The sequence below is a fragment of the Notamacropus eugenii genome, chromosome 1 (assembly GCF_028372415.1).
Source record: "Notamacropus eugenii isolate mMacEug1 chromosome 1, mMacEug1.pri_v2, whole genome shotgun sequence".
Classification (NCBI taxonomy): Eukaryota; Metazoa; Chordata; class Mammalia; order Diprotodontia; family Macropodidae; genus Notamacropus; species Notamacropus eugenii.
This window is the reverse complement of record NC_092872.1, coordinates 457,859,346-457,886,868: the sequence shown is the minus strand read 5'-3', so window position 1 is coordinate 457,886,868 and position 27,523 is coordinate 457,859,346. Positions and strand designations below refer to the sequence as shown.

Sequence of the window (27,523 nt, the reverse complement as noted above, 5' to 3'; positions counted from 1 at the left end):
ATTACCAACCTGCTCTAATAATTCAGCCCATTCTTGCTTTAGCCAGGAATTGAAGGACCAAATTTATAAATATTGCTTTATCATCTCTTACATTAAACAATTAGAAATTGTAGTGTTAGCCTAGCTCTCAAATGTATCTAGTCAGGAATTATTTCAGGATTGTTTAATAAATCTGCCCATTTTCTTGCAGGTAAGTGACCCCAGTTCTATTCGGTATATCTGGAGTTGCTATTGCCCTCCCATTCTCCTCGATGATTACCTGCAGCTTGTTAATTATGTAAAGCCAAGAGAAGAATGTATACACATATGTGTGTTTAATAAATAATGACTATTGGCACAGGTATGTGTATACACAAGGCACACCAACCTACAATATCTATAACAAATAACCACGGATGGCTAAAAATACTGGCCCATATGTTCATCTATTAGTCATGGATTTTGAAGGTTTAGTCACTCAAATTTGAGGGAAAATTCTCAGTAAAAATTTAGGTCCCCAGGGACAAATGTTTGTGAAATGGAGCCCCCTGCCCCGTGCCATTTACATGTCCATTCACCTGTGGGAAAACCAGACCTTGGAATAAACACACACACACACACACACACACACATGCACAAACACAAACATACATACACACACATGCACACATTCCCAATGGCATTGTGCTGCTTCAATCATGCACTCAACAGAATAGTGCACAACAGGTGTGCTTACGTGCGCGTGTATATGAGTGTTGCTTGTACATTCACCACAGGCCTCTAAAGATTTGGCCCCAAGATTTTTTTTTTGCTGCTGCTGCTTGAGTGTCTAATTGTCCTGTATTTTGTAACTCTTTAGAAGAATACAGAAAAGTGCAGTCTTTACCTTTCTTCATATTCTTTAAGCAGTAATATTGCTAGTTTAATATTGTGTCAGGTCCTAATATGAACCAGGAGGCGATGACAGTAGAATTCAGTGAACAGCACCTTGACATCCACAATTTAAAAAATGGTGATTGAAGCGAACTGTGTAAACTTGTACTGGGTTATCGTGTGCTTTGGAATAGAGTATTGTTGAAGTAATTAGAAAATATATTAAGGTTTTCCTGGTAATGAAGGCATGTAAGTTATAATAATTGTAGCTTTCTGAATAAGTGTCAAAATATATCTTTAAATGTGCTGTACGTGGAGTTACAAGTTAGGTCACCTATGAATGGAATGTAAAACAATACAAAAACTGCTTCAATAACTTATCTTGGTATTGCTAATAAAAAAAAAGCTGTGAAACATTAGTGTAGTTTGGAGTCATTATGTTAATTTATTCCACAACCGTCCCTTCCCTCTGTCTCTTCTTCGTCCTCCCTGCAGTCCTTGTGTTGGAAGTCTTCACAGGACCTTTGGGCAATGGTTTTTTTATAACAATCCCCAAACCAAGCAGCCTATGGGGCAACTGGTTGCATTTTTCCATCTATCTATAGACACATTCCTGTAATGAACTTCTCATTGAAATGTGACTACATTCGTTCTCCTGCTTTGAGGGGTTTTGTATAGTACTCAGTGGGAGTATCTGTATGTGTGAGTGCATGTGTGTATGTGCATGTGTGAATTCAGGTTTATCTCTGTGCCTTTCAGGGATGTGTCATGAACCATCTCTACCATACAAGCTCATGTGCAAAGCCTACCCTGGAAACATGGTGCACATAGGCACTGAGAAAACAAGTCCTTTTCAACATTGCCACCAAAGATCCCTTATAAAATGGGCAGTGACAGAACCATGACTAGCGATTTTGGCTCCTGGGGACAGGGCAAAAAAAATCACACACTAGAACTACTTTTTATTTCAAATTTTATTTGAACTTACAAGGGAGGGGAGAGATACTGATACATAAGACTTTATTGGGGTGGGGGCAGGATAACCAGCTTCCATTGAACAGGGACCCCAGAATACCATGAAGCTGCTATTTGTAGGCTGCAAGGCTACTGGGATGTGAGGTGGGGAGGAGTTCACTTGGGATTTGACCAGTGGGTATAGGAAGGGTATCATCTGATAGTTTCCTATTTTCACTAATTATTTTTGCAAACTCAGGTCCTCAGGTCAGTTGTTTCTATTGCTGAATCACTGTGGGCACTGTCAGTGTGCCCTCTGAGTATTGCTGCCCTGAATCAAAGCACTATTTGTGCCTTCATAGTTACATCTCTGGGTAGAGCAAGGTATACAAGTCAAATCTTCTTATAACAAAAATTGTAGGGGAAAAATTTCTTATAGTCTTAAAATTTGGCATGATGAGATTATTGAACCATTGGCTTGGGCTCAGGAACCATGTTGTTGCATCCAGGTTTGTGATAATGAGATCTGGCCTGCCACCCTAACATTTTGGGGAGATTTTTTTTTACTATGAGCCATATTATGGGATGAACTATCTTAACTGCATTTCTCCTGCTTCCTAGCTTGGAGAAAAGAGAAGTTAATACCTGCTCTTTCTCTCTCTTGGCCTTCATTTCAAATTCTATCTCTTGCCATATAAGAGAAAGTGCTCATACTTCTTTTGTGGAAATTTTAAGCATTGAGGCTGCCTTCCCACCCCTACTTTTGCCCCTAAATACCTACTACTTAGTTGTCAGAGCAAGGAGGGAGAGCAGAAACATAGTGGAATCTATTTCCCAGTGACAAATTTCTATTAAAATTGTCAGTTTGAATAACCTGTCAGTACTTTTTATTAATTCCACCTAAACTCCATGAGTCAGGGCCTGACATTTCAGCGTTCTGTGTCACACTGGGAAAAAGCTGTAGTTCAGGCATGGAACAATTACACTGCTGTTGACTAGTTGAAAAATCCCCCATGGTATTTATGATAAAACTGTTACAGTGATCCAGACCTTGAAGACATAAATATTGGATTGCATGGCCCCTTTCCCACCTTCCAGCCCCTAATTAGGGATAAATTCTACAAGACTTGAGCCAAATTGGGCACCAACAGCCAGCCTCTTCAAAGTATATAGTTTTTTATCTTCAACAGAAAAGAGTGTTATGTAAAACTGAATATCAGGAGAGGAAAATACCCTTTTCAGCACATTGTGGAAAGTGTGAATGAGCTAAACATTTCCCTGAAGGGTAAAGTCATAGTGATCTTAACAGCATGACCCAGGTTCATAATGTTACATCCCAAATTGCAATTAGAAAATTGCATTGGCATCACTAGGTGGGTATGAGCTGAGTCAGCACTTACCTGAGGGCTCTCTTCAAGTTCTCCAAGGACTTCTGCTCATAGGAGAGATTGATTCTCATTTATATTTACAAACTCTTGATTACCTTTCTTGGGGGATTATATACACATGAGAAAAGAGAGGAAAGTGGTGCTGATTAGGGAGAGTATTCAGGTGAAATTTTTAATCCCATTTTCTTCTTATTATGTTGAAAATAACGAATGCAGTCAAGTTAAGACAACAAGCACTTATTAAGTACCAACAATGTGCCAGGCATACTGCTGAGCACTGAACACAAAGAAAGGCAAAAGACAGATCCTGCTTTCAAGGAGCTCACAGTTTAATAGAGAAGACAAAATGCAAACAATTATATCCAAACAAGAGATAGGCAGGGAGGTAGGCAGGCAGGCAGGCAGGCAGGCAGGTAGGTAGGTAGGTAGGTAGGTAGGTAGGTGGATGGATGGATAAATAGAAAGATTCACAGATAGAAAGAAAGAAATTGGTTGATAGGATAGACAGAAAGATACATAAATAAAGACAGAAAGATACATAGAAAGATAGATACATGAAATAAAGAGATAGAAAGATATAAAGGAAGAAAATACAGAAAAAGAAAGATGTATAAAAGATAGATACATAGAAAGATAGGAAAAAGAGATAGAAAAATAAATAGAAATATACAAAGAAAGAAATGGATGGAAAGATTCATAAAGATAAGTAGGACAGAAATATACATAGAGATACATGGATATATGTAAATATATGCATGCACACAAACACACACCTATCGATGATAAATTAGAAATAATCATAGAGGGAGGGCACAAAGATTAAAGTGAACTGGGGGAGGCTACTTGTGGGAAGTGGTACTTTGGCTGAGACTTGAAGGAAGTCAGGGAAGCCAGGAGGAGGAGATGACGAAGGAGAGCATTCCAGGCATGGGAGACAAGCCAGAGAAAATGCCAGGATTCAGGAGACGGAGTATCTTATACAATCAAGGAGCAGCAAGGAGGTTAGCATCCCTGAATCACAGAATATGTAAAGGGGAGTAAGATAGAAGAAGAATGAAAAGAAAGGAGGAAACCAGGTTATGAAGGGTTTGAAAAACCAAATACACAATGCAGCAGACCTCTGTACCTGTCACTAGGATGACATGCTGATTCCACTGGGCTAAGGAACTAAAAAATCCCCAGTTTTAATTAAGAAGTGCACCATGGAGATGCCACCCAGTCCTCCACCTGCCAGCATAATGGTGCTGTCAGGACCCCTAGGGAGAGGGATTAAAGGAGAGGAGGGTACGGCTGTCCTCTCAGTGCTATGCATGACTTACTTCTTCACTTCTGGAGGGTTGGGAGGATCGGGGAGAAGAAACAGAAATCATTTTCACTGGGCCCTCTTGAGGCCCAGTTTAAGCCCTGACAAATTGCCTTCATGTTCCACTGCTCATGGTTGGACACTTTCCTGATCATTTAGCTCAGCCCCAAAGCACAACTTTTCACACTCCCATTGACCTTTGGTACCATTAAAAGGATTGCCTCTGGCTCTAAGGAGACCAGGATAGATCCCAATGAGGGCTACTTGCTTAATAGGGTAAGGACAACCCTCAAACGTATTCTATGTGAAATAAGTCAAAGGAAACACCCAACAGCCAAAAAAAAATCATTTTTCCACCCATTCATTTTGACAGCCAGAAAGCCTCTCCAGAGCCATAAGCAGTTGTCTGAGCTATTCTTTCTTCCTTCTTCAAGAACATATAATCCCTCTAATAGCATCTCCAAGCCAGGAAATTCAGGAAATGCTCAGAAGGCGGAAATACAATGGAGTCATTCTCCAGAGGCAACTTCTCAAACTTAGATGAGACTATAGTGGATTCTTCCTAATTTTATGAAACCATCACCAAACCACCCTCCACACTTCTGCCTCCCCCTGCACCCTGCTCCCTAACTTCTTAGACTCTCCTCTTTACATATATACACACACCCTGGGAAACCAATTCCCTTCTCAGTGGTTGTGCTTCCTAAGAATGTTTCTGTCTATTCTATGAAAAAGAGGTAATTTTTTCAGTCTCAGTGGAATTAACTTCATTTTGGCTATGTTACATGGGAAAAGGAAAATCTATTCCTTATTAGCCCATACTCCCTACCCTGCCCCCTACTTCCCATCATCCTTGCCCTTCATTGGCCAAATGGCAATGTACCGCCCACATTACCTTTATAGCTGAACATTCACTATGCCTAGTAGGGCCTTTTTTCCTATGGGTCCTCCACCTTGGGTACCTTGGCTGCGTATTTTATGCTCTTTGTAAGCACAGACTGTCCACTGGTTTGATCCTTGATGAGCTGCCACATTTCTTGTTCCACTGCTCATGGTTGAGTGAGGCCTCAACCGAAGCGGAGACAAGATCCATGTTGTAGAACGGAGAGAAGTCTCGGGGAGGAGGTGTCTGTGGCTTATGAGGAAAGTCAAGAAATGTGGGGCATTGCACTCTGGAACTAATGGTAAGAGAGGCTTCTTTCAAACCATTTATTCATTTAACTATGTTGGGAAATATTTCTGCTTTGATGAAATTTAGATTGTTTCAGGGGGGAAAATGGAGAGTAAATGCTGATGATACCAAACTTTGGGAAATGATTATTGCTCATGCATAGTCACTTCTTTTCAAGGAAATTCTCCAATGATTAAATTATACCTTGAAATATGCAGCCGTGCATTGGCAATCATGTCTCTGTCGCATATAAAAAATGCTATGCATTTTCGAGGTGGAAGTAGGAAGTTAGCACAGCTATTTCGTCACCAAAAAAAAATTGCTAATCCACACCCAGAAGACGTCTAGATTAATGAGTGATTTGGCTTTCATGCTATTTGTGAAGTTGTCCAAATATATGCATCTAATGGTGTCTTCCAATTCCCAAGTTATGTAGATATTGAGTTTTATTTTTCTACATCTGTCTTTGTCAAATGATTAGGGTCTGCTCATGGTTATCCACAATAATGGAGAAACGCAATGGAGTGGATAATCCAAAATCATGATTAATACTTAAAATTATCTATCATTGGCTTTGGAATGCATTATTTAATTCCTCACCAGCCAACCTCCCACCCCCATCCCAAAGATTTACTCTCTTATTTATGTTAGGCTTAGTCACATACTAAAATTAGTTTTTTGGTTGTTTTGGTTTGTTTTATTTTCGGGGCCTGCAATCAGCTGACAATAGGAGATGACCCTCAGATCAGAGGGTAATCAGTGTAGGATAAAACTTTCAGTATATAATGGAATTGGTAGATGGGTAATTGGGAGTTGACTTCATAGGGTTAGCTAATTCTTGTCACATGAGAAGTTTAACCTCTATTAAACAATATTAGTCACTTTGGAAGGTGGATTAATTCAGATTACTTTGTACAGTCATTAGAGTAAAAAAATGATTTGGGGGAAATCCATTGATCAGAGAGTTTACTTTTCCCTCTTTCTACAATGTAATATCTCCTTACTATTAGTATATGACCAGCAACAGGACATACATTCCAATATTACTTATTTTAAATACTGAAAAAAGTATAAACTGAACAAGATGTTCAGGAGGTAGAAGGATGGATCAGATGATACCTCAAGATTCTTTCTAGCTCTAGACTCTTGGGATTCCATGAAGAAATCATCCAAGTTGGTCATGGAATATAGGATCAGAGTTTATTTTTCTTAGGGTCCTGGGTTTAGGGTACTAATTTTGGGACAGTATTATTTGCTATCCAGTAGAAAATTGAGTAATTGTTATATGATGAAGAAAACTAAAACAAAATTATAAGAAAGCAGATCAAGATTTTTTCCTTCATTCACCCCTTTTCTTCCCCATTGAATGTCCATATTCCTCCTCCCCTCACATGATACAACCTTCAACCATTTTCCGACCACTTTTCCCCACCTTAGGACAAACCATTCTTGTAAAGTCAGAACAATCAGTCAATTCAGTCAACTGATCATATCAGTAGGAAAAAAAATCAATGAGCCTGTGTTATTATATAGGAAAAAAATAAATGGATTATATGACTGTATTATTCACTTTTTAACCAGTTATGCTTACTGCCTGAACTAGATAATACTTTTCTTTGTTAAATTTTACTAAATTCCCAGGTTTGCAGAGAGAACAATCGTCATGTTCACTAGAGATGCCCAAGCACTTTTCAGGCATCAATTAGCTAATTAGTTACAGTCTGTGTTGTGTCATATTTTACTTCTCAGGCTTTAATTTTTCTTCCTTTAAGAATTATGACAAAAATCTAAGGTAATCCTAAGAGTTCATAGATCCATATTAAGTCACATGAAAACATTTTAAAATCATCCTTTCTTTCAATATTTATGCCCTTTATTTTCTTTATTCCCCATCTATCCTCGTAATTCTCTTCTAGGCCTTATTCACCATCATCTGAAGTCACCCCCCCAACCAGCAGTTTCTCCTCACGATTTCCAGTTCAAGGTGTGAGTTGCCTAAAGGCCTTGAATTTATTTCTGGTGTGAGTTTACGTGTGTATCTCTCTGTGTATATGTGTGTGTGTGTGTGTGTAGTCATATTCCCAAGCTCAGTTGTCTCAGTGGCCCCAGCTATAAAATGGGATAAGAAGAGACCAACAAGAGAGTGAAATAAATGTTAATATGAAATTTGAAGATGAGTATTATCCCCATTTTAGTCAGACTGAAAATTTCTCATTGTTTTCAAATAAGATAGCAATCATATGAAGACCCAAGGCTTCCTAAGACCTAACCAAGAGGGTAGAGAATTTCTATAATATATTTTATGGACGTGATTTTCCAGCTTCTTTCTACATGGACTTAGTAGTTGATTGGTGCATTTCTTAGTTGCTGCTCTGTCTGATGATTTCCCCTTACAGAACATAGCGTTCATGAAAATCACTGGGAGAACCTGTCAATGAGAGATTACACATCAATAATCTAATCCCTTTATATCCAAATAGTGCAATGAAGAAATATGCCTGGAAATGCTGTGCATCAAATCATAACTGCTAAAATTTGGTTCAAATATTTCCCCTTAAATATCCCCTTCCCCACACTCTTCCTTTTTCTTTTTCTTCTTCTTTCCTTTCAGACTCTCCTTCTCTTTCCTTCTCTTCTTTTTCCTCCTGATTTTTTTGAAGTAGTATCATTATTGAAGGTTTGGTGTTCATGCCAGCAAATTAAATGAGAATCTTATATCCTAGTGCCTTGTTATATATAGGAGACATAGTCCTGAAGACTAGTGGTCTATAAATTAGATAGTCTATTATATAAAACATTATACAGTCAACTGTATATCACTATAAGATGGAAGCTTACTATAGGAATTCCATGATGCATCATTTTTCAAAGCAAATAATTTTTTTTTTGATAAATTACTTGATCATCCCTTAAGTTTGACATTCTTTGCTTTTTTTGCATTGTAGTCACCTTTTGGCAGTCTAAGGAAGTCTATGAATCCCTTCTCTGCATAATGTTTTTTAAATGAATAAAATAAAACACATTACATTATAAAGGAAATCAAAATTATAGGAATATATATTAAAATATTGATGAGAAAATGTTCACAGATCCCAATTTAAGAACTCTTGCCTTAATTTCTTTGTTTTGGGCATCTGTTTGTTTGGTTTTTGTTTTTCATATGTTGGATTTGTTTAAGGTAAGGGTACATGTGCAAACTTTACTTTCAGCTTTTTGTGGAGGGAAGAAAAACAGCAGGCACCCAGGAGGACAACAAGTCAACATGGGAGGATTTGGAGGGGGATAGTACAGAAGGTACCCTGCCTTTTTAAACCAATTGTTCATTGGGATTCAGGTCTCCTAATAAAGTGGTCCTTCTCATGGTAGAAATGGGAATTCCCAGTAGAGTTTGTTCTGGGATTGTGGTGGAAATTGATATCCCTTGTGGTTTCACCTTTAAACCCTGCCCCCCCCCCCATTCTTCTACTTTGAAGGAAATGACATCCAACCTGACAGTAAGTCCATGGTAGCCACACAACCTCCGAGAAGAGTAATGGCAAGGCAAGGTTGCCCACTCTCTGTGGGCAGACACAATGTAAAACATCCATCAAAGCACTATCCTTGGGTTGGGAAAGTCCCATAAAACTAAACAGTAGCATAACTGACAATCTGATCCTCATTTTCATGCCACAAGCTCCCTGGATCCCTATTTCCTTCAGCTCAGGGAATAGTATCATTATTTCAGGGCATCCCAGCTTAGGATACTGAGTATCAAGAAACTGAAAGAGGAAAGGAAGAGGGTATGGGGGAGTGAGAGGGAGATAGGAGAGAGAGAGAGAGAGAGAGAGAGAGAGAGAGAGAGAGAGAGAGAGAGAGAGAGAGAGAGAGAGAGAGAGAAGAATGAGAAAAGGTATTAGAGAAGAGAAAAAAGAGAGAAAAAAGAATACTAAAAGAAAACATTTATCTGAGAAACACAGAGGAATACTGGAGAAAAGTAGATAAGGAATGAGAGAAAATGAGAGAGAGAAGATTCCCTAAGGATTAGAATGGGAAACTCATTAATCTGATTTGGTCCTCTCCCAGTAGAAATGAATTTGTGTATTGGTGAGGTTGGGTGTTTGTGGAATGAACCAGAGTGATTGCAGTTAGTAAAATGATTCTGGACTGGGGGCAGGGGAATAGTGAGGGATGGATGAGGATGAATGAAAGTGAGGCATCAACACAAGCAGGGGTAGCCAAGGTCTGGTGTCTCCAATAGAAACATCCTCCCCCTCTGCTCCTCTACCATTTGTTTCAAGGGGGAAATGCTGCAGCTTAATCAGAATTATTTACAAGATAATGGTCCATTGTTTGCACTAAGACAGATGTTGTCTGTGGGAACTTTGTGTTTTATGCTTTATTCGCTCTTCTGCCTTTGCTGGGTGCAGATGGGCTTGGAGGAATGTGAGTTATTATCCCCTCAGATTGGAAATAGGAGAGGGTGAGCCTGGCAGTGGGTGAGCCTTCACTCACCAGAAGTGAGGAGACAGAACGCTGAATTAATCCATATAGCTAGAAGGGAAAGCGGTGTCCTTGGAGAGGGCATGGTGAAGGAGGACAAATACTCGTGTTCAGCTAGTGATGATGGATTTGGTTTCTCTTTTCCATAAGTACTATGTCTTCCCCCATTGGTGGGAGTGCTCTGCTCATGTTGCCCCTTGTAGCACCCGGTGATTAAATGGGGTCTTGTTTCCTTAATGGGCGGGTCAGTGCAATCGTCTTGTCTGGGTGGACATGAAGGATGCCCTCTGATTAAGACGTGGTTGCTCCCACTCATTTGAGATGTCAACAGTGACCTCTCAACCCTACAAATAGCATCTGGTCCTTCCTTTGGAATGGGGAAGCCATTCAGTCCCTAGTTTTCAGCAGTAGTCATCTCCACTTAAGTTTTTTGGGTTTAGCCTTTCTTCCAAATGTTCTTGGAGAGAAAAATGAGAGGAAGTATGGAGCTGGGGACCAATGTGCAATCTGGAGCTATAATTCTCTAGTTACTTATTTTATTTCAAGACAACTTCATTCCCTATCTTACTAAAAGAAAGTATCCTTTGATTCAGATTTCATTTATGTATAAAGGTGAATTAAAATTATATTCCATTAGAATGTAAGCACCTTGAGGACAAGGACTATTTCAAATGTGTCTTCTATCAGTGGTTGGTACATAGAAGACATTTGCTTGTTGGTTGATGAGTTTTGTTTTGTTTTAAGGATATTGGAATAACTTTAAGGTATTTAGAGACACATTTAAAACCAGAGCTGTGAATCCCTAGAGTGGAAGGTAGCATCTTACTGTTTGAAGCCCAAGTTTTATTATCTGTCTTAGGTATGTGATCTGAAAATAGTGATTTTTCTTGCTTTTTGGGGTCTTAGAAATCACAACACCAGAGCCGGAAGTCATCTTAGAGATTATCAAGTATAACTCTTTACAGATAGGGATGTCCCTTGTCCAAGTCTGTCTGTGTGTTCGTCCTTCATTTTCGAAGAAGACCATGCCATCAGAGAAATGATGACATGACTTGTACTTGACTTTGTTTTGAGTGAGGGAGAGCTGTGCAAGGTCACCAACCTCACTTTCTCCTCCTGAGCCATCTGGGTCCAGTAACCAGATATTCATCAATGCATCAGGATGACTGGAGATGACCCAGGATGCAATGGGAGACCTTGGCCTTTTTAGGCTAGCCTTTTCGGGTGCTCATTTAGAGGGAAGTAACATTGGAAGAGAAAAGGAAAAGAAAGACGTTACCATGTCTAAGGTAACACCACTAATAAATACTGCTAGGCTTACTTGAAGGACAAAATTATGGGCCCAATGAAAATGAGAATTAAACAACATATCTCTGAGGGGAAGTTTTGACTAATCATTCCCATTCTTCACCTATTGCTAAAGAATCACATAGGTCCAGTATTAAATTGGAAAAATTCCATTGATCCAGAAGGAACAGATTAGATACTCCACTTCACACCTATCCCCAGTGCCCCCCTTTGAAGCAGGGGTAATCAAATAACTCTTCTCCAGATTTTTAATCTGTTTTTCGTGGAAACAAATGGGGGGGGGAGTGTTTTTAAGTATTGTCTTGATTGTAAGTTTAAAAGTAGCATTCTGCCTTCTTAAAGAACAAGATAATATAATGTAGAAATATAAACAATGAAATCTGTAATGGCATCCTACAGCTAGCCCTCTGCTGATGATACTGGTGAATTCTAACTCTTACTTACTATTTACTTCAGCCAGACCACTTTTAGTTTGGACCAATTCATGGTGTAGAGACCCATGCCTTTTGAGCCTTAATAAGACTCCTAGGAAGTCCTACGTTATCTGACAGCACTTATAGAATTTACTCCTACAACAATTTCAAAAAAGTTAATAAAGATTGGCCAAGGTTGGGTTGCTTCTCCACTATCTTGACAACCTGTTATTTAGGAGAAGTATTCTCTCACCATTCCTGGGCAATAGCTCCTTCAGTGAAAAGGATCTGACCAATAGACTAAAGGGGAAATGTCCTTGTACTTAGGAAACTTACATCCTCCTGCTTGACTAGTCTGTTATTTGGGATATATCAATAAAATCTGCTTTTCTATAATTGTGTTTGAAGTTGCGAGTCATGGGGAGAGGGTGACCAGTAGCACTATGGCACCACCTTAGGGTAGTCACTTGATCAAATAAGTACCATGAGATGATCCAGGATCATTAAGGAATGGAGCTACTCCTTTTCCTCCAAGACAAGAGGAAAACAACAGTTGTAACAACAACAAACAACAAGGCTTTTACCAGGGAGTAAGGAGTAAGCTTGACCCTCCTGGTTGGACTCAAGGAGCAGGTGTTGAGTGAAACAAGGTATCCAGGAAAACCAGTGCAGAGAGTTCCCAACAGCAGACTTTCAGCAAGTCCCTAGAAACTTCAAATATGCACAACCCCCAGCCAAGAAGACTGCATAGATCAGACTATGATAATATTTATCAACCTTATTCTCCCTGTGTCAGCCTCTGACCAAAACACGGAGTCACTGGAGATTGGAGATTATGTCTTTTAAGGTCCTGAAGAGCCTTTTCACATGTGACCAATTACCTCTGTCAAGGCAGGGAGAATAAGGTCCCCACCTCAGTGGGTGGGATCTGAACTTGGGCTTTCAGAGGTCAATAGCAGGGATTTTAGGCCTTTGAGCCTGTCACTCCCCTATAGCCAGACCTTTTCTGTTAAAGCTGTTTAAATTACAAACCAGTAATAAAAGGATCATATGTGTTTCCCACCGAACAGGTTCTTTAAGGCTATTATGATAATTAAAAACATATGGTGCCTTTGCCAGTCAGAGGAAAACCACAGATGTACAAATTAGGTATTATATAAGGTTTTTTTCTTCTTTTGCCCTTTTAAAAACGTCAAGCTAAAGAATTCTAAAGAGATAAAATGGCAATTTTAGAGATAGTAGGTAGCATTTTGTTTTTAGAATCATTAAATACATGAACCCTTTTCTTTAGCCTAATAGGAACAAACTGTTTCTAATATATGAAACAGGGAAAGCAAAACATTTGTTGATGAGGACTTCAGCATTTATGGAGGAAATAAGGAAACACTTTCTTACTCCCAAGTTCTTGGAGATCATGAAGCCTTTTGCATTTTTTATGATGTTTTCCTGCACAGACAGAGGATTATATTTATTAAATATTGAATTATATTGAAATTGGATTGATGCAGGGGAAGGAGAGGATTTCTTTACATTCAACTTTTTAAAAATTTTTAAAAGGCAAGGATGCAAATATTGATTGGGATAGGAATAGTCATTTGTTTTAATTTAAAATCTGAAATTGATTTTGAGAAAGTGATAAATACTGCTAATAAAAAATCCAAATGGGCCTTTTTAATGGTTCTTTGTTGATGGTTCACCGATACCAGTGTCTAACAGGAGTAGAGAAGTGCTGAACTCCCTATATTGAGGATGATGGTGACTGACTGCAAATGCTGAAGGTGCACATCAATTTGCTAAGTTTCTTGCAAAAGTTGGGAGTCTAATGCTCTTTGACACAAGGTAATAATTCATCAGAGAAAACACAAGTATCATAGTGTTTCCTCTCAGATTTGTTCATCAGGTGGACTAGCCTCACTTGCAGGGAGTTATTCCAGGTATCAGAAATCCTGTTAGGATTCTACACTGCTGGAGCAACAGATGGGAGGCAAAGATATGGGAAAAAGAGCTAAATCTTCAGGAAGATTCAGTTTAGCAAATACTTCCATCTTGCTCCATGGTAGGAAAAAAGAAAACCAATCTCAGACTTAGATCCAAGGAAGGAACATCCCTGTTGGAAACTAGGAGATATCTCAGGACCTAGTTATCCAATGGTATCAGTTTCCTTCTTCCCAATCTTGCCTTTATCTTTCAAGTGATATCTAAACACATTAAGTAAAGTGGAGATGAGTAGAAAGATTTCAATAGCAAATTCGATCAAGGGACAGGAGAATTGTACCTAACCAGAATCCAAACAATCAGAAAGTTCAAAAATCACCAGGATTTGCAATTGGCTGGAACAATAGTAATGGATGCTTATGGCTTCATAGAGTCAGAACTGGAAAAGGACATCAGAGGCCACTTAGTACAACCCTGAGTTTTACAGACAAGGCAATCGAGATCAAAGGGGTGAAAGTGATTTGCTTAAAGGTCATATAGGTAGTAAGTGTAAGAACAAAGACTTCCTCTGACTCCACTTTTTCATGGTAGCTTTGAGGGACAGCTAAATTCTGAAAGAAAGATCAATTTATGACCAAAGTATTTTAGCATCAAGTCTATTTTATCATATTATAGTTATTCGAAAGCTGGGAATTCACATAATGGGAACTCTATATTAACCAGAATATCTAATTAACCAGAACATCCCATTTCTCAACCATATCAGATTAAATAGGAGTCAGAATTATTCCATAACAAAAAGGCATTGAGTGTATTGTTTACTTTAAAAAAAACCTGAATGTATGTGTAATTCATTAAACTTTTAACTTAGCTTCATTCTTGTCAATTTTGGCAGGTCATTTAAATTTTAAAAAGGCAAAAAATGCTATTTTGTCCTTATGAATCCAACACCTTCAGCTCCATGAGGCAGGGATTGCTTTTTGCCTCTTTTTGTATCCCTAGCACTTAGCACAGTGCCTGGCACATAAATAATAAAGTACCTGGCTTAGTAAATGTTTATTCATTGACCAATATAGACTGGCCTCTCAGTCCCTAAGAAATAAGCAAGTACATTTAACTTTCCCAGAGTTGTTGGATTGTTGTAAGGGAAAAAAAAATCGCTGAAGAGTTTCTCAGGTCCTGTTCCCTAGAACAACGCAGAAGTCAGGTACTGTGTCCAGGGGCAGATACATGCTTATTACCTTTCCTGCAGTACATTGATTTGGCAGTCAATTTTTCCATCTCCTTCTAGGTAGCTATTTCCCCCAAGAAGTTGGTGATTTGTTCTTTGTATTTCAGGAACAAACTTTGTATTAATGCCAGTGTATTAGAAAAAAAAACCCAACATCATCAGCTCTGGAAAAAAAAATCACAAAGCCCTTCCTAACTCCCTAACAAGCTCCAAACTCCAACTCCTACTTGGGTACATAGAGGGTGGGGTGGCTGAGCAGCTGGTTCTGAAGACAATCTTTTCTTTTCTGGTGTGAGTGATTGCAAGCTCAGATTGTAATTTCGCATGTAGGTATTACCGCTTTAACTTTTACTGAGGTAAAATAACACCTTGTCACTCAGTGCAAGTACCAATCACAAAATGAATTAATTGTAATAACTGTTGTCAACAGAACAAAAGACTTGTTGCTTTCCTAAGCAGATTTCAGTGCTACTGATAACTGTATACAAAGGTTCCCATTGGGCAGCAAAGCTGAGAGTTAGTCAGAACATAATTATATCTGTCTATCTCTTTACTTTGTTGGTAAGGGCTAAGAAAGAGAGTTAAAAACCTATATTTTAAACATATCAATAAATATACCCTTTTTTGTGTGTGGGTGACGTCTCCTCAAAAACATGGCTTCTCTAATAAATTGGCCATGAAAATAGCATTTGCTGCGGAAGACCAAAATACGGCCCAGCTGTATGGTCTGTTTGTTGACTGTAACTCATGAGGGGGAATTATACCCAATTACCCTCACATAAAACATGCTCACATTCTGGAAGTTAACAAAACATATCTTTTGTACAGGTGGTCAGCTTTCTATCTTGCCCCTTGGAGACTGCAAGGCCATTCTCAAAAAGGGGGATGCTCAGATCTAGAATGCTTTAATGTAGACAAAGGCTGCCTGGATTGAATTTAGCCCCACTTTGAGGTGCTCTTTCTATTTATTTTTATTTTTTTTAAATTAGAAGTCAGATGCTAGAATATATGAACTGAGTATCTTTAGGAAATGAGATGTTATTTGTAAATAGCACAGAATCTTGCATATAGTAGGCATTACATAAATGCTTATTCCCTTCCTTCTTCCTCCCACCCCCAAGGAACAGAACCAGAAAACGGTTATAAAGGACCAGAGAAAGGGACATCCAATCGATCAATAGGAAAAAATCAACCGAATGATTATCTTTCCCCTCATTAATACCTTGAGGTTCTACTTCTCCAAGGAGAGTTAGGAAATGGGATTTGTCTGAATGTGTATGACTGCTTGCCTTCGGAGATCTGTTTTGGGATAGGAAAGAAACAAGAGTTGGAAGGGTGTTCTGAGTGCCACATTTCAGAAAGGGCATCAATAAACTGGAGAGGATCCAAAGGAACCTGACCAGAATGGTGAAAAATCTTGAGGTCATCGCAGATGAGAACCATACAGGTTGAAGAAGCTGGGGAGGCTTAACGTGGAGAAGAGAAGGCTTATGAGGGTCGCCAATAGCTATCTGAAGCCCTATCACATGGAAGAGGCATTAGATTTGTTCTGCATGGCCCTGGAAGGCAGCACAAAGAGCAATTACTGCAAGTCCCAAAGAGGCTCATTTAGGATTAATATAAAGAAAATACTTTCTAATAATTAGAGCTTTACAAAAGGGCAATGAACTACCCCAGGAGGTTGCAGGTTTCTGCTCACTAGAGGTTTCCAAGCAAAGGCCAGATGACCACTTTGGGAGCATATCAGAGAGAATATATATATTTTAAATTCAGAGATGGGATGGCTTCTGACATCCTATCCAACTCTGAGATTCAATCATGATGTGTTATTAACACGAAAATATTTTATATGAGAAGATTCAGATGAAGATGGGTTTGATAAAGGAAGAGAAAACACAAGTTATGTATACTAATAAGTCAGGATCATAAATCCAGTACATTAATGCAATTAGAGCTAAACCAACTTTGGAAGCAGATTTTATCATTTGTTTTTGTTTTAAGAATCAATGTGCCACCAAAAAAACCAGTAGACTCATTGCCAAACTTTCATTGACCTCTTACCCAGATATGGATGCCCATTTGGTACATTCTAACCTCGACTTTTTGCTTCCCTATCTCCTTTTGGCTAAGCCAATATCAGCTCCTACTTTGTGAGAGTGGTCTTCCACGTCATCTAGTGCAAATTCCTTCCCAGTTCTAGAATTCTCCCTCCAAACATCCATGATGGCCCATAATCTAGCCTTTGCTCAAGGGGCTAATAATATATTATTTCCCAAGATAGCTTCTCCATTGTTGGGTAGGAACAATAGATTTTAGAGCTGATTAATCCCTTCATCTCTTCATCTTATAGGTGATAAATTGAAGCCCAAAAAGGTTAGGAAATTGACTTTACTAGATCACATAGGTAATAAAAGAAAGAGGTAGAGCCTGAATTTGAACCTAGGTCCCCTGATGCCACATATGGCACTCTCTACTTTACAGTGCTTTCTCCCTATTAATTTTCTTCTCCTGTGTACTGAACCAAAGTATGCTTCCCTGTAACTTAGGATCTTTGAGTCAGAGTGTTAGAGCTGGAAGGGACTTGAGGGATTCATTAGTTTACATACCTCATTTTACCAATGAGAAAATGAGTCTCAGAAATGACTTACTTGACCTTGGCATAACTGGGACCAACACTCAAGTCTCTCACTTCTCAGCCTAATAATGTTTCTACCACTTCAACCTGTCTTTTCTTCTATCCATTGTACCTATTCTGTCTCCTTTTCTGTCCACATATTCTCCATGTTCATGGGATTTTATTAGGTAGAAACTAACAATAGAATTAAAACAACTGAGTCTCTGGAGAGTGGGAATATATATAGACAAATATATGCACAATAATAAGGGCTTCATCTGCATTATTAATATTTTCTCCATCACTTTCTCAAGCTTAGACAATCAATAAAACAAGCCCTGATTTGAAACATTTTGCTTTTTTCATGTTTTGTTTAGGTTTTCTGAGGCAATAGGAATTAAGTGACTTGCCTAATGTCACACAACTTGTAAGCATCTGAAGTCAGATTTGAACTCAGGTTCTCCTGACTCCAGGGTCAGTGTTCTATCCACAGTACCACTTAGCTATCTCCCATTTGGCTGACTTCTGAGATATAAATGCTCCCACAGAAAATTTAACAGTCAGCTTCAGTACAAGCTGGTTCCAGAACATCCCTGGACAAAGTCCTGATTTAATTTCCTTCTGTTTGATTTCCTTCAAGACCTGTGATCTGGTGTTTATTTTCATCTCTGATCCCTACTTCATTTAGTCAATATTATGCACTTCTAACTCTCCTTATGAAGAGAGAAAGGCCACATTAGAAATACAAGGTTGTTCTTTGTTCAGTGCAGAAATGGTCCAAATGGAGCACTTCAATGTGCTGTAATCATTGTGGCAGAGAACTATCTCCATCTGGAAGAAAAAGAAACCTGAGGGCCAGACTTACAGGTAAACAGATAATAGCTTATTGTGTTTTCATATATATATATATATATATACATATATATAATTTTTTATTATATACTTTCAGAAGCCATGGGAAGCCTCTTACCCCTACCCCCAAATCAGCAAAATCCTTCCTTCATCTTCTTTTTCATGTCTGAGATTCTCTTAATGAAAGGTAAAGATTTTCATCCCACAGTGAGAGTAAACTCCAAATTCCCCTCAGAGATGGAACCCTGGAGCTGGCATTAATCCAGAGGGGAATGTGATTGTCCTTAGACTGTGCTCCTCTGTTGGGAATTGTGCTGGAGGAGGGGGCGAGGCAGGAACCAGTACTACTGGTGACATATCCTCATGGCTTACAATCATGAGAACATTCCCACCTTCTTGCTAAAGGCTATCTCATCCTCTGGGCTTCCTATATAGACCAAGGACAGAGTAATTTTCCTTATTCAAAATTCATCTTCACATGCAAAGAAAGTAACTAGTTTCCCAAACTAGAAGAAAGGGCAAGTGTAGACAACAGATATAGCTATTCCTGCTGTCATGACCAAGAGCACTAACCATTGATCATGGATGATGACATCAGTCTTTACCCTGGTGTGAGTTGATAGAAAAGCAACAGCTTATGCTTTCCTTTCCGTTTAATAACTAGTTTGTCATCCAATTGGAAAATTCATTTTTGGTCACTGTTAGTAGTATAGCTTCCCTTAAGGAACAAGACTATGCTGATGGATGAGCTCTTTATTGAATTCAATTAAACATATGTTTATTTAAGAGCCTACTATGTGTAAGGCATTATGTCAGGTACTTATGGCAAAGATAAAAATGAAAGTGGCTCCACTCTCCAGGAATTTACATTTTCCTTAAGGTAACACTTAGTGTCCAAAGGTAAACAGAAACAAAGTAATTTTAACAGAAAGAGAGCTTTAAGAACTGGGGTGTTAGATTTCAGAGAAAGTTGCTTAGAGAAACATAAGAATGCTAAGAGGCAAAGATACAAAAGTAGCAAATTCTAGGAGATATCTGGTACAAAGAGATGGAATGAGCTCAGCAACACCTTGTCCAATCAGCTGATCAAAAAATAAGAACTCCTTAAGAGCCAGGCTTTTGCCAGCCCAGGGACAAAAGGGGAAAAAAATTCCTTCCCTCACGGTGCTTGAATTCTATTGCGATAAAGAACATGTATGTGTATAAGTCCAGGCAGAAAAAAATACAAAATAAAATGAAAGGCCATCAAGGAAATGAGATATGTGCATTTGGGGGAGATCAGAAAGGCTTTATATATCTTGTGGTGCTGGAAAGAAGAGAGAGAGATTCTGTGAGGCAGGGGTGAGAAAGGAGTACATTTCTAGGCTGGGGACAGCCAGTGAAAAGGCATGGAAGCAGAAGATGGGGTGCTATGTGTAAAAAGCAGACAGAAAGCGGGTTTAGCTATACCACAGAGTAAAAAAGAGACTGAAAAATAGATTGGACTCAAGTTGTGAAGGGCTTTAAAAGACAGAAGAGATTATATTTGATCGGGGGCAATGGGGAGCTACTGAAGTTAACTGAATAGGGGAGTTACATGGTTAGAGTTGTGCTTAAAGAAAATCACTTTGACATCTATATAAAAAAGTAAGTTGTTTGAAGCAAAGGGATCAATACAAAGCTGTTAATTAGTCTAGATGAGGGGTGATAAGACCCTGAACCAAGCTGACATCTATAGGAGTAAGGGAAAAAAAGGAGTTAGATGTATGAAATATTGTTGAGGTAGAAATGGCAAGATTTGGCTGTTTATTAAATGTGCTGGATAAAAGATTGGAACATGGTATTCTTTAAGGGAAGCAATACAAAATTCAGCTGGCAAAGTAGGTTGGAACCACATTGTGGAGGACCTTATACACCATCCTCTATTGTATTTTGTAAGCAATACTGAATTACTGAAAAAAATTGCCCAGGGAGTGACAGGGTCAAACCTATGCCTTAGGAAGACTATTTTAGCAGTTGTATGAAGAACAGATTGGAAATGAGAGAGTCTAAAAGCAATGGGAAGTTCACATGAGAAGATGGTGGTCAAGTGAATGGAGAGAAGGAAATTGGATGTGAAAGATGTGGGGGGAGTAGAATGAAGACTACTTGGTAACTAAAGGCATTGGAGAAGTAAGGAGGAAGGAGGAAAAAATAAGGATTGCCACCAGGTCATAAGCCTGAGTGACTCAGGGTGGAAGTATCCTCTTTTGTGCTGATTTCCGTATGGGACTATTTTGGAATATCCTTTCCTTACTTTTTTTTTTTTTTTTGATTTTCAGAATCACTTTTTGCCTATTCATTGTACACCATTCAGTCATGTGCTCATGGTTCAGGCTTATTAAGTATTGTGACTTGCAGAGACATGGCTAACAATGTGAGACTGGTTAGTTCAGTTAACTGGAATGCCAATTAAAGCCAATTATTGTATGGTTTATTTTTATTGCTGTTGTTACTATTATCGTTATTATTATATTGAATGTCTGATCTCATTAATACAGATAATTCCAATGGGGGAACCCCTTCTACCAATACAAATCAGCATTTGTCCTGCAATTTTCCATCTTAGAAAGTTGCCATGGGGCACTGAGAGGTTAAGTGATTTGTGAAGGGTCACACAGTCAGTGTGAACTAAAGGTGGGACTTGAATCCAGGTCTTTTCCAGGCCCTTTGGAGGACCATTGTCTGTCCCTCTATCTCTTAATCCAACTGAAAACAATTCTTTATGTTTGTATAGGGTTTTACAGTTACAAAATGTTTTCTCACTCCATCTTTACAACTCTTTTGAGAAATAAGCAAGTTGGCATCATTATCTCTATTTGACAGCAAAGGTAGCTACCTTCTGTGCCTGGTACCATAGAAGGGGAAGAGAGTCACACAGCTGGTAAGTGGCAGAACTGAGGTGGCCTGATGTTAAGTGCTGTATTTCTTCCACTTTGCCTCACTGCCTATACTGCTGTGGACTGCTAGAAGGTTTGGGTGAGACACTATGAATGAAATAGTTTTAGTCTATCTCTAGTAGTGGAAAAAGCAACTTCAAGTGTATGTCCTATGCATGATAGAGGGTCAACAAGGCTATCTTTGCATAATAATGACTACACCCTAGAAATGTTAAAGCTCATGTCTAAATTTGGCTAGTGATATGGCCAGGGATGTGCTAATAAATTTTTAACAACTAGCTCAAGGTCGGGGAAGCAAAGGAGGGGGGGAGGAAATGGTCCCTCAATTTACTTTTAAGTTTAGTCTCCTTATTAACTTTTTCTTCAAGATGTCCTCAAATGTAGATAGTCAACTAAACAAAAAAATCAAACCCTTATTTGTAAGATTTATTCATTTCCAAGGTATAAATATGCACGCTGAAAATTTAACAATTGGCTTTCAACAACTAGTACCAGCTGGTTTCCACGTGGCATGGGATAAGGTATACCCCACCAACATTGCATGAAAGTCAACAGGCAAATTCTCCACAGGTTAGAACAACTGGGCTGATCTAATAAGATTAAATGTAATGAGGATCCATGAAAAATTCTACCCATAGCTTCAAAAAATTAGCTCCACAAGGGCATGACTAGCCACCATTCATTTGAAAAAAAAAAAACAACTGGGAATTTAGCAGAATGAAAGCACAATATGAGTCAACATTAGAACACAGCATCCAAAAAAGCATATTCTATCTTAGGAATCATTAAGCCTGTTGTAGTGTCTAGAACAAGAGATATGATAATTATCATAGTATTTGTTTTAATTTAATCCAAAAGTTCTTCTTTAAATATCCATTACATGCCAAATACTGTATTTGGATTCAAAGATAAAAATGAAGCAATCTTTGGTCCCAAAGAACTTCCATTCTGTTGGAGGAGGGGGATATACATAGAAAATTTAATATAAAATATTTTTTAAATTGCAAAGAGAAGACACAAATCATGGGACCATAAGATCACAGAGCTAGAGCTAGAAGGGATCTCACAGGCTAACTAGTCTAATACTCTAATTTTATAGTTATGGAAACTAAGGCACAGGGAGGTTAAGAGGCCTGTCCAAGGTGGCACAAGGAATAAGCTGTCAAGAGGTAGGATTTCAACACAGATTTCTGACTCCAGGACCAATATTCTTAAGGGTAGCTTATTAACAATACATTGGTGCTCTAGAGCATAACACAATGGATGGATTGGGTAGAGTAGATTGGGAATGGGAAGTAGAGGGCTGTCAGGGAGAAGTAGGAGAGAATGAGGAGAGACCACCAGGGAGGGGAGCTTTGGATCAGGTTGCCCATAATTTAGAATAACAATTGTAACTCCTTTCAATCACTGAACAAGAGATGGGGGAGAGGGTGGGAAGGGAACATGTATGCACTCAGTGGCAGAACAGAAAGGGAGTTCTTGGTCCTGCTTAAAAGGAAAGGCAGCATCAGTGAAGTCCTGGGGGTTGGTTAGCTGTAGAAAGGTGAGGCATGTCTGAAGGACTCCTCTTTCAATTTTCAGGTAGGTAGGTCAGCTCTGCCCCAGTGCTCACTCTAATGATCATGAAGATCATAGATTTAGGAGAAATCTTAGAGGGAGAAGAGAGGGAAGAAAAAGAGAATACATATTTGTGTAGAGTTTACTATATGCCTGGCACCATGTTTATCAGTTGTGTAAATATTGTCTTATTTGATCCTCACCACAACTCTGAAAGGTAGATGCTATTATTACCCTTATTTTACAATTGAGGAAGCTGAGGCAAACAGAGGTTAAGTGACTTGCCCAGGGTCACATGAATAGTGTTAGTGACTAGATTTGAACTCAAATATTCCTGCCCCCAGGTCCAGTACTCTATGCACCAGACTACTAACTGCCTCAGTAGAGCTTAGAGATCATCTAGTTCAGTACCCTCATTTTACACATGAGAAAACTGAGGCCTAAAGAGTTAAAGTGACTTGTCTAAAGTTGGACCACTTCTGGAATACTATATTTATTTCTGGGCACTGCATTTAGGATGGCTTTCCATGAGCTGGTACATATCTAGAAGGGCATAGCCATGATGATGAGGGAGATCTTGCTATAGGAAGACCAGGTGAATGAACTGGGGATGTTAATCCTGAAGAAGGACAGATATAATGGGAAGATGATGGCCATCCAGATGTTTGAATGGTTGTCTTGAGAAAAGGGATTTAGGATTTCTCTACTTGTCCTCAGAAGGCAGAACTCAGAATGATGAGGGGAATTGGAATATGGCAGAAATTTTGCTTAGATGTAAATTTTTAACAATTGGAATTGTCCAGAAGTGGAATGTATTAATTTAGGAACGCTTTAGGGACAGTCTGGATGAGCAGTTATCTAGGATGTTATAGAGATGATTCCTATCCAAGTATTGCTTGGTCTAAATATCTAGTGAGGGTATTCCTGATTCAGATTCTGTGATTCTTTGCTTTACTCTCCTCCTCCCTCCTTCCCATCAGTCCATTGTAATTTCATTGTGCTCCTTCTAGATCAAAACTCTGGGAAATTGCCCTAGTTATCTGGTAACTTCATTTTGCCATCCCTCGAATTCTCCCACTATTAGACTTACCTATAATTATTGGCTTAATTCCTTTATACTTCAAAACCATTGACATTGACTAAGCCAGAGATGATGCTGTGAATGAATGGAACTGAGGAAAGATGGTATCCTGATGCACAGGAAACATATTAACTCTGCATACAGGGGTCTGGTATTCAAATTGATGCTCTGATGGCTACAACCTCTCTGACTTTATTCAAGACATTTAATCTCCCTTGGCCTCAGTTTTCTTATCCATAAAATAGGGGTTTAGATTAAATGACCTTTAAGGTACCTTCCAGAACCAAATCTATTATACTATAAGAGAAATGAAAAATTTTCATGGAATTTGAGAGTTGTAATTGACCTTAACAGGCAGCTACATTACTGGGTCTGGAATCAGGAAAATTATTCTTCGAGTTCAAAAACAGCCTCAGATGCTTACTTGCTGCATGACCCTGGTCAAGCCATTTAAGCCTCTTTGCCTCAGTTTCCTTATACGTAAAATGAGCTAGGGGACACTCCAGGATCTTTTCCTCAAACAAGGTCACAAAGACACAACTGAAAATGACTGAACATAAAGAGACCTTAGCACTTGTTCTAGTCCCAGCTATACAGAGAGGAATCCCCGCTATTGATATGCCCAGCAAGTATGGAGCTGATGCTTGAAGAGCTCCAAGGAGGGAGAATTTACTCCCTTTAAAAGGAATGCATTCCACTTCTGGAAAGCTCTAATTATTAGTCTATTTTTTCCCTTGACATTAAGGCTAAGTTTTCTTCTTTGCTCCTTCTTGCTCCAGGACCTAACAGAATAAGACTAACCTTTCTCCACGTGACAGACCTTCAGGTACTTATAAAGAGCTACCATGGGTTCTAGATTTATCCCAGGTCTGATATAGAACTATGTCCATTTCTTATGATGTCCAGAGCAGAGAAACTTGGGGATGACTCATCCATGTCTGCCCAATTTAGTGGATGCTAAATGAGTTTTGAGATAAGACACTTTGAGATTGTCGCAGCCTTTGTCTATACTAAGCCTTCTCCAATCACAGGTGTCAATACCTCCTTAATGGCTCTCCATAGGGCAGGGACAAGACCTATGCTCGGGGACATGCTGGGGACAGCTCACATTTAACTCAATGTTCTGGGTTTTCCAGCAGCTGCTGCCAGTACTGGCTGGTGACTTAGATTTTCAGGATTTCTGTTAATGGCCAGGCCAATTGCTTTCAAATGAATAGCTATTTCTGGCTGATTTTTTTTTTAGTATTTCCTCTCTCAGCTGGTTGCTATATTACTTGCATCTCATGCCGAGCAGGCCTCCATAGGAGGCATGAGGTAGCACACCTTTCATATTATCTACATTGTGTCTGTTTTCCAATATTAAAAGGTGAAAACAGGAACTATAGCAACCTTAAAGGACCCTAATCACTTTCAAATTGAGAAGGTAAGTGAAAAGGTCTGTTAGTTACTACTATTGTTTGTGATCTCCTCCACACCTTACTGGAGAATTTGGAGAGTATCCAAGAGGAGAGCAGTACAAATAATTAAAAGGCTGGAAAATAGGACCTTTGCTGGAAGGTGAAAGTCACAGAATGGTTTGGTTTGGAGAAAAAGACCTAAAGCAACATCTTACTCCCAAGCCCTTAATGATGAGTACAAGAAGGGTTACTTTTAGGCAAGGTGGTGGTTTTCCCAATCCAAGGTTGGTGAGTACTCATCAAAATTGTACTGTGGCTGATTAGGATGGTGAACTATCTCCTTCACTGTTGTTGAGGACTGAACAAGAGGAAGCAGGCATAAATAGAAGCAGAAGGGATTCAAGTAAGACAAATCTTAGAGCTGGGGCTTTCTGACAGTCAGAGTTATTAGACACTGGAATCTCTTTCCTCGGGTGTTTGTGAGAGGAGGCCAAACACCTGTCTATCAGGAGTGAATTGGATGCAATCCTGTTTGGAGGTAGGGAGATTGATTCTGTGACCTTTTGAGTCCATATAATGCCTCTGAAGTACTATACTTCTTTGTCTAACTTAAGGCAGTCAGCATTATATCCATTTATACTGCACATAGATCCTTTATGACTGTCTAGGACTGGAGTAAAAGTGCTCTATCAGTGAATTCCCTTGGTAGTTTCCCTTGAATCTTAGCAGGTTCATTTTACAGAAGAGAAAATGTGAGTCATGGAAATGCTTGGGACCCAACAAAATATAACCCCTCATCGAAGAATGCCTACAGATCATGTTGTTCCAATTAACCTTCTCCATTCATGCTGACAAACAGAGAGTCATACCACTTGCATAGCCTCAAAGGGAGGGAAAGATTGGCTTAGCAGTGAACTACCTGTACCAAGAAGCAACAAGGACCTAGGCTTTTGTTGGTACAGTGTGAGCCAAGTTAAATGCAGATCCAGAGAGAGGGCAGTGTACACTAGAACACAGGTTTGAATTGGGGAGAGATTCTGATCTCCAGAGAGAGATTTCCAAATTAAAAAGCAACTCAGGGGCAAGTTCATTCTGTAATTTTTGTTGGCTTAACTAAAACCCACCTAGCTACTCTGCATGTTTGCAGGAGAACACTGAGAGAGAGGTATGTACTAAATACTGATGATCTAGGGAAAACCATGCTTGGGGCATAAGGTAAAAGATTTTATGAGCCATTCCGCCAAGATTGTATCCAAGTTTATCATCTCTGTAACTGATGCTCAACTAGTCCTTGGTGCCTCTGTGAATTCTGTTATCAGTTTTTCTGAAAGTGAAATCCTAGGAGATCTGAAGCAATAGCGAGTTCACCTTGAGTTCATCCCTTGTCCTTCAGTTCCCCAGGTGGTGTGGCTCCCTTCCACCCTACTCCCCACTCTAGCCCTTTATGCCCCAAGTATGGCACATTCCTAGTGGGATGCATGAAAAAAAAAAAGAGCCTTAGATGGTTCAGCAAGATAGATAGGATTTTCCGATTATTGTCATAACTAAAACAAGAGACTGACTACATCATCTCTGCTTGAAAGGAGTCAATTACTTTTTAAAAACTCAGTCAAACTTTGGCATTTTAAACCAAGCATCTGGCCCCAGCACCTGAATTTTCCTTTTTTTTTTAACTTTGCTGTGACATTTCTTTGATGTGGCTTCAGCTCATCGTTTTGTCTTTCGTTCTTAACCACCATATTGAACAGCCACGTAACCCTCTAAGGTCTTTATGTTCTTAACAATTAATCAACAACAATTTACTAAATACCGACCACATACCAAGCACTCCGTTAGGCTCTGGAGATAGAATCACAAGGTGCTTACCCTTTGATGGAGGTGATAATAAATACATATATAAGTACACAGAAAGTAAATATAGAGAGAAGAAATACAAACCAGTACCATGTAGTTAGGGAGGCAGGGCACTAGGAGTTGGGGAAATCAGGAAAGGCTTCATATGGAAAGTGTTATTTGAGCTTCCTCTTAAAGGAAGAGTTGAATTCTATGAGGTGGAGATGGAGGTGAAGA

The 27,523-nt window shown here is 39.1% G+C and overlaps 1 protein-coding gene across 9 annotated transcripts in view; it reads left to right on the top strand.

Moving 5' to 3' along the window:
• ZNF536 (zinc finger protein 536) overlaps window positions 1-27,523 on the top strand; it is a 597,265-nt gene that overhangs the window by 395,320 nt on the left and 174,422 nt on the right. Inside the window, exon 8 of one of the 9 annotated variants that reach the window (XM_072632100.1) lies at window positions 191-3,661. The exons of the other annotated variants lie outside the window; for them this stretch is intronic. Coding sequence (XP_072488201.1) covers window positions 191-198 — 8 coding nt within the window. The 3' untranslated portion in view covers window positions 199-3,661. Of the gene's footprint in view, window positions 1-190; window positions 3,662-27,523 lie in introns of those variants that run through there. 9 annotated transcript variants of the gene reach the window in all.